The following is an 8,304-nucleotide window of genomic DNA, read 5'->3' on the forward strand; positions in this document are numbered from 1 at the left end:
AAAAAAAAAAAAAAAAAAACTTAAAAAAAAAAAAAAGAAAAAAAAAGAAAAACAGCAAAACACACAGATGTACCACAGGGCACGTGCGGAGCCTCCTGTTGGTGGAAACCAACTCCGTTTTCAGACGCTTTCGTTGTGACAGAACCAAGTGAATGTTTTCATTTTGGTTTTTTCTTTGAGAAAATTATAAAATAATCTCAAAAATTATATAAAAAAAATCAAAAAAGTAGAGAGGCGGTTTCACCTTGTTGTCCAGGCTGGTCCCAAACTCCTGGCCTCAAGGGATCCTCCCACCTTGGTCTCCCAACATGCTAATACAGGCAGAGCCACCGCGCGCGGCCCCTGCCGGGAATTAAATGCAAACCACTTATAGACGACAATTCATGTCCCTGACACGCCTGCTGCCAGGGGGCCCATGAGGCTCCAGTTCCCAGGGCCACCCTTCCCTGACTCCGTTTCCTTCCCCAGCTGGACCGCGAGGCCAACATCACCAGCAGCGTGGCCATACTGGCACTGCCCCTGCAGAACGCCACGGTGGAAGCCGGCACCAGATGCCAGGTGGCCGGCTGGGGGACCCGGCGTAGTGGGGGGCGTCTCTCTCGTTTTCCCAGGTTCGTCAATGTGACCGTGACCCCTGAGGACCAGTGTCGTCCCAATAACGTGTGCACCGGTGTGCTCGCCCGCCGGGGCGGCATCTGCAATGTAAGTGCTCCCCGCGGTGGGAGGAGGGGTCTTGAGAGGTAATGAGCTCTCCGTGGCAGGAGAAAGCAAGTTCAGGCTGAGGACGGCACAGGAGGGGGCGTCAGGATGGAGCATTTTAACAGTATGAGAAAAAGTATCTCTCTTTTTTTTTTGAGATGGAGTCTCCTCGCTCTGTCGCCCAGACTGGAGTGCAGTAGGGTGATCTCGGCTCACTGCAACCTCCACCTCCCGGGTTCAAGCGATTCTCCTGCCTCAGCCTGCTGAGTAACTGGGATTACAGGCGCCCGCCACCATGCCCGGCTAATTTTGTACTTTTAGTAGAGACGGGGTTTCTCCACGTTGGTCAGGCTGGTCTTGAACTCCTGACCTCATGATCTGCCCGCCTCGGCCTCCCAAATACAGGCGTGAGCCACCGTGCCTGGCCGAGAAACAGTATCTATCAAACGTTACGTCTGTGCTGGGGGTTGGGGACCCAGCAGGCACGGTAGAGCCAGTCATTGAGGGACTCAGGTGTGTGACTGCCAGGGGTGGGGCACCTGGCCCAGCCTGGAGGTGCCAGGAAACTTCAGAAAGCAACTGGTCCCAAATTCCACTAGGAGTTAACCAGGGCAGAGAGAGAACAGCTGTGCAAAGGCCCTGGGGCTGGATCAGGACTTGGAGGTTCCAGGGGCGGCAAGAGGGCTCTGCACTTCTGGGGTGGCGTGGGAGCCGGGCCCAGGGGTGCCCTGACACAGCTGCTGCCTGCCCAGGGGGACGGGGGCACCCCCCTCATCTGCGACGGCCTTGGGCATGGCGTGGCCTCCTTCTCCGTGGGGCCCTGTGGCCAAGGCCCCGACTTCTTCACCCAAGTGGCAGTTTTCCGAGACTGGATCGATGGTGTTCTCAACCCGGGACCAGGGCCAGCCTAGGGGGGCCTGTGACCTCCCACAGAGCCCAGCCCTGCCCTCCGCGCCTCCCACGCTCCAAACCCACCTCCCACGGCCCCGCCCCTGCCCCTGCTCCGGCCGGTGTGGCCCTGGCTGTAATAAAGAAGCCAATCTCGCCTCTGCTTCTGGTTTCTGTTCATCAGGGAGGGCTGTGGGGAGGTGTGAGTGGCACCTTCACTGGCCTCAGGGGCACCCACGCCAGGTGCGCTAAGCAGGGGCTGGTGTTATCTCCACCGGACAGCGGGGTGTTGGGGGAGATCCAGGTTCAGAGAGGTTGGGTGGCTGCCCTGAGGTCACACAGCTTTGAACCCGAATCTGTGAGACTGTAGTCCCTCTTCCCACCTCTCATCCTGCTGGAGAACGTATCACACAGCTCTGTGGGCAACACCAGAAAATGCAGGAGAGGCGGGCGCAGTGGCTCACGCCTGTTATCCCAGCACTTTGGGAGGCTGAGGCGGGCGGATCACCTGAGGTCAGGAGTTCAAGACCAGCCTGGCCAACCTGGTGAAACCCCATCTCTACAAAATACAAAAATTAGCCAGGCATGATGGCAGGTGCCTGTAGTCCCAGCTATTCAGGAGGCTGAGGCAGGAGAATCACTTGAACCCGGGAGGCAGAGATTGCAGGGAACCGAGATGGCGCCCCTGCACTACAACCTGGGCAACAGAGCAAGACTCTGTCTCAAAAAAAAAAAAAAACCCCACAGGAGAGAATGGGAAACATTTGCCTCTTGGATCCAATACAAACCGAGTAAACTATGAATACGAAATAATAAATATAATTGTATATATAAGTGATACAGAGTAAAATATGAATATGATGGCTGGGCGTGGAAGTCACACCTGTGATCTCAGCACTTTGGGAGGCCAAGATGGGAGCCTCGGAGTTTGAGACCAGCCCGGGCAACATAGTGAAACCACGTCTCTACAAAAATAATTTTTAAAATGCCGGGAGCAGTGGCTCACGCCTGTAATCCTAGCACTTTAGGAGGCCGAGGTGGGCGGATCATGAGGTCAGGAGATCGAGACCAGCCTGGCCAACATGGTGAAACCCTGTCTGTACTAAAAATACAAAAAATTAGTCGGATGTGGTGGCACGTGCCTGTAATCCCAGCTACTCGGGAGACTGAGGCAGGAGAATCGCTTGAACCCAGGAGGCGGAGGTTGTAATGAGCCAAGATTGAGACACTGCACTCCAGCCTGGGGGATAGAGTGAGACTCTGTCTCGTAAAATAAAATAAAATAAAATAAAATAAAATAAAACAAAATAAAATGAAGCATGCAATTCAATGGTCTTCGGTACACACACAATGTTGTGTGGTCATGACCTCTGTTGAGTTCCAGAATATTCCATCACCCCCAAAGGAATCCGTGTCCCCCTCAGCCGTCACTCCCTGTCCCCTCCCCAGTCCGTGGCACCCAGGCGTCCTCTTCCTGTCTCTGTGGATGGGCCTGTCCTGCAGTTCATAGCAATAGGATCACACACTGCGTGGTGTTTCGTGTCTGGCGTCTCTCACGGAGCGTGACATCCTCACGGTGCATCCGTGCTGTGGCATGGGTCAGAGCCTGGCTCCTTTTCACGGCCGCGTCGTGTTCCAGCGCATGGAGGGCCACGCGGTGATGATGGACACCCCCGTGGACGGACATCTGAGCCTCTCCACTTCCAGCCGCTGTGACTCTCAGTGCTGTGGACACTTGTGTGCAGGTTTGTGTTGGAAACTCCTGCTTTTCTTTCTTTTGTGGGTATAACAGGTCCTCCTTTTTTTTTTTTTTTTTTTTTTTTTTTTTTGAGACGGAGTCTCACTCTGTCGCCCAGGCTGGAGTGCAGTGGTGCAATCTTGGCTCACTGCAACCTCCGCCTCCCCGGTTCACGCCATTCTCCAGCCTCAGCCTCCCGAGGAGCTGGGACTACAGGCGCCGCCACGCCCGGCTAGTTTATTTTTGTTTCATTTTTTTAGTAGAGACGGGGTTTCACCATGTTAGCCAGGATGGTCTCGATCTCCTGACCTTGTGATCCGCCCGCCTCGGACTCCCAAAGTGCTGGGATTACAGGCGTGAGCCACCGCGCCCGGCCAACAGGTCCTCTTTACAGGGGGGGAAGCTGAGGCCTAGAGAGGGGGCCAGTGGCTCAGGAGGCCAGCTGGTGGGGGCCCTGCTTGAGCTGGGAGAGGCGAAGCCACTGCCTGACCCTTGTTCAGATGGGGAAACTGAGGCCCAAGGCAGGATTGAGGTTCAAGGGCTTCTGGTGTCCCCGGCTTGGGGCCACGTCCAGTCATGAAGGTCCCCCTGCTTGTGTGCCATTCTTTTCCTGCTAGGGGTGGTTTCCGCCCTCTTCCCCCCAGCCCCTGTTGCTCCACCGTCCTGGGCCCACGGATGCTGGTCTCAGGTTCCCCTGGCAGGGGTCAGCCCAGCTCGAGGGCCCTCAGTGCGGAGCTGTGCGTGACTGTGGGCGGCCTGAGCCGTCTCCGGGCCTCAGATTTCAGGGACATAGGATGGGGTTTCATCTGTGGACCCATGCCCCACCCTGCAGCCCTGTCCAGGCTCCACCCACAGGCCCCCCACCCTGCAGCCCTGTCCAGCACCTGCTCACAGCCCCCACCCTGCAGCCCTGTCCAGGCCCCGCCGCGTGCAGCCTCCTGGCAGACCCAGTGTGCTCAGGCTAAAACCAGCGGTTCTGTTTCTTCTCACCACCCCGCTACCCCGCCCCACTCACTGGTGTCTTGGGAAGGTTTTTAAATTTGGGGAATTCTCGGTACAGATTGTGAAATGTCTGGGCTTGGCTTACAAATCCCGCGAGGGGCATCAGGGGACAGGTGGGTGGATGGGCCCCGGGGGGTATGGAAGGCGGCCGGGTGTCGGGTCCCCAAGGACATGGGAAGGTCAACAGTCAGCACAAAACACACAAAACACAACTGGGGCGAGGCTGAGCCTCACGGGCGAGCCAGCATCTTCCCATCACTCAGGGAGAGAAGGTTTTCCTTTTATAAAGAGGAAAGGAAAGGAAGTCAGGCGCAGTGGCTCACGCCTGTAATCCCAGCACTTTGGAGGCCGAGGCAGGCGGATCACTGGAGGCCAGGAGTTCAAGACCAGCCTGGCCAACATGGTGAAACGCCGTCTCTACTAAAAATACAAAAATTAGCCGGGCACATGCCTGTAATCCCAGCTACTTGGGAGGCTGAGGCAGGAGAATTGCTTGAACCCAGGAGGTAGAGGTTGTAGTGAGCCAAGATCGTGCCATTGCACTCCAGCCTGGGCGACAAAGCGAGACTCCATCTCAAAAACGATAAAGAAAGAAAGAAAAAGAAAGGAGAGGAGAGAAAAAAAGAGAGAACAAGAGAGATGGAGAGACAGAGACAGAGACACAGAGAGAGACGGAAAAAGAGGGACAGAACCAGAGAGACTGAGAGAGATAGATTAAAAAAAGAGAGGGCCGGGCGCGGTGGCTCACTCCTGTAATCCCAGCACTTGGGAGGCCGAGACGGGCGGATCACGAGGTCAGGCGATCGAGACCATCCTGGCTAACATGGTGAAACCCTGTCTCTACTAAAAACTACAAAAAAAAAAACTAGCTGGGCGAGGTGGCGGGCGCCTGTAGTCCCAGCTACTCGGGAGGCTGAGGCAGGAGAATGGCGTGAACCCGGGAGGCGGAGCTTGCAGTGAGCTGAGATCCGGCCACTGCATCCCAGCCTGGGTGACAGAGCGAGACTCCGTCTTAAAAAAAAAAAAAAAAAAAAGAGAGAGAGACAGAGATGAAGAGACAGACACAGAGAGACACAAACACAGAGACAAAGAGACAGATATAGGGAGACAGAGACAGAGAGACAGAGACAGAGAGGGAGACAGAAAGAGGGCGGGGAGAGACACAGAGGCACAGGCCTCCGCCCCGTACACCCTCCCTCCCCTGGGTCTCCCCTCAGGCCGGGCGGCCCCACCTGCGATCCCTGAAGCCGTTACCGGTTGCAACACCCACAGTTGGCACAGGAAGGGGCCCCCACCACCTCTGCCCCCAGGCCGACCCCTGCAGAGCCCCCAGCGTGTTCCACGGAGCCCTCCCTGCTACCCGCTTGCTCCTAGCGCTCCTGTCGCCCTGGCCCATGCCTTCCCCGCCCATTTCTGCGCCTTGGCATGTGGGTCCCCCCAGGATGCACCGGGTCCCCCGGGGTCCGCAGGACCGTGCTGGGACGCTCCAGTCAGGACCCGGTGGCATCAGCCTTGCGTGGAAACAGATCCTGAAGGGGAAGCACATGTACAGTGAGGACGGGGGCAGCTCCCTGGGCGGCTCTCGGGTGTGCTAGATCCAGCAGTGTGTGTGCATGTGTCTGTCTTCTTTTTTTGGTTGACAGCTTTATTGAGATGTCCTTTACACACAACAAACAATTCACCCACTTAACAATTTGGGGGTGACCAGATGGTGGGGGAGGATCGCTGGAGCCCAGGAGTTCCAGACCAGCCTGGGCAGCATAGCAAGACCCCTCTCTATTTTGTTTTGTTTTGTTTGTTTGTTTGTTTTTTGAGACGGAGTTTTGCTCTTGTCACCCAGGCTGGAGCGCAAAAGTGCGATCTCGGCTCACCGCAAGCTCTGCCTCCCGGGTTCAAGTGATTCTCGTGCATCAGCCTCCCAAGTAGCTGGTATTACAGGCACCTCCCACCACACCTGGGTAATTTTGTATTTTAGTAGAGTCAGGGTTTCATCATATTGCCCAGGCTGGTCTTGAACTCCTGACCTTGTGATCCATCTGCCTCAGCCTCGCAAAATGCTGGGATTACAGGCGTGAGCCACCGCACTCGGCCAGAGCTCTAATTCTTTAATAGGCATCAGGTCGGTCATGGTGGCTCATGCCTGTGATCCCAGCATTTGGGGAGGCTGAGGCAGGAGAGTCACTGAAAGCTGGAAGTTCAAGACCAGCCGGGGCAACACAGCAAGACTCCATTTCTACAAAAAATTAAACAGCCAACCAAAAAAAAGAAAAACTTTAACTGGACATGGTGGAGCGTACCTGTGGTCCCAGCTACTTGGGGGTTGAGGCAGGAGAATTGCTTGAGCCCAGGAGGTTGAGGCGACAGTGAGCCATGATTGCACCACTGTACTGCAGCCTGGGTGACACAGCCAGATCCTGGCTCAAAAAATACATATGTATATTATAAAATATTATATATTATATAATATAAATAATATACATGTTACATATTTTATGTATACATATATTATATATTACATACATATGTTATAATATCTACATTAATATTATAGCCAGGTGCAGTGGCTCACACCTGTGTTCCCAGCACTTTGATAGGATTACAGGCGGGTCACCTGAGGTCAGGAGTTTGAGACCAGCCTGGCCAATATAGTGAAACCCTGTCTTTACTAAAAATACAAAAAGAAAAAAAAAAAAATGGCCGGGTGTGGTGGCGGGCACCTGTAATCCCAGCTACTCAGGAGGCTGAGGCAGGAGAATTGTTTGAACCCGGGAGGTGGAGGTTGCAGTGAGCCGAGATGGCACCACTGCACTCCAGCCTGGGCGACAGAGTGAGACTGTCTCAGAAAAAAAAAAAAGGCGAAACAGTAACTGGACAGTACAGGAACTGGCAGACACCCTGACCACGTGGTCAAGGTTATTATCATCAGCACCAGACAGGCCGAAGCCGTGGGCTCCTGTGTGGGGACCCGAGACAGACACACGCTGCGCCCGGGGCTCCTTCCATCGAGCCCTGAGGCAACCGGGGACCATCACCACGGAGAGACGTTCTGCAGAGCGACCACCAGCTCCCCTCAACAGCCTCGTGGGCTGCAGGAGGGCAGAGGGACTGTGCCCATCAGAGAAGACCCTGGCAGCTGAAGATGGGCGGCGTGGGAACCCAGGACCCGGCAAAGGGCGGCCGGCGACACTCAGGGGACCGGGGCGGAGGGGACCATTTCCAATCGATGTTCACGCCCTGGGTTCGATCACGGCCTCAGAGTTGAGCAACAGGACAGAATTTAGGGAAGCTGGAGGGAGGGAGTTCGGAGGGCGGAAGGGAGTCTGGACCCTTTAGACTTCTGTAAGTGTGAAATCGTTTCCAAATGAAACGTTAAAAAGCTTTTTTTGGGGGGGGTCCAAGTTCATTCAATGCTTCTCTCTATTTCACTGTAGGTTTAAACTGTTCAGTTATAAATAAATAATATTATCCTCTGTCCTGGGCTTTCCCCCGTTTCCGGCACCGCAGACATGGGGGCTGGATTGTTCTCTGGGGTGGGGCCATTCTGGCCATCCCAGGCCCTGCCAGGAGCTCCCTCCAAGTCGTGACAACCACAGATGGCTCCATACCTCACCCAGGGACCCCTGGGGGCAGAATCACCCCAGGGTTAGTGGATTCCACGGACCCCCTAGAGACTCTGCATCCCATGATCCTCTGCCCTGCCGAGGTCCCAGGAGGCTGCACACGTTGAAATCCACGCCCTGAGTGGGGAGGGAGAGAGGAGGTGAATCCCAGGAGCTGGGGTCCCCCTGGTTTACGCCGTACGCCCCATTGGGAGTTTATTCTGGTGTCCGGTGTGACCAGGGAGCAGACTCGAATTTTTAATTTTAATTTTATTTTTATTTATTTATGTTTTAAGATGGAGTCTTGCTCCGTCACCCAGGCTGGAGTGCAGCGGCACGATCTCGGCTCACTGCAACCTTCGCCTCACAGGTTCAAGT

General features: G+C 55.1%; 1 protein-coding gene across 1 annotated transcript in view; it reads left to right on the top strand.

The window, feature by feature from the left end:
- Positions 1 to 1,751, top strand: part of AZU1 (azurocidin 1) — a 4,242-nt gene extending 2,491 nt beyond the window's left edge. Inside the window, exons 4-5 of the mRNA XM_017885676.1 lie at positions 469 to 702; positions 1,452 to 1,751. Coding sequence (XP_017741165.1) covers positions 469 to 702; positions 1,452 to 1,610 — 393 coding nt within the window. The 3' untranslated portion in view covers positions 1,611 to 1,751. The remainder of the gene's footprint in view (positions 1 to 468; positions 703 to 1,451) is intronic.
- The last annotated feature ends 6,553 nt before the right edge of the window (positions 1,752 to 8,304 follow it).

Source organism: Rhinopithecus bieti, unplaced genomic scaffold, assembly GCF_001698545.2.
Source record: "Rhinopithecus bieti isolate Rb0 unplaced genomic scaffold, ASM169854v2 scaffold_15283, whole genome shotgun sequence".
Classification (NCBI taxonomy): domain Eukaryota; kingdom Metazoa; phylum Chordata; class Mammalia; order Primates; family Cercopithecidae; genus Rhinopithecus; species Rhinopithecus bieti.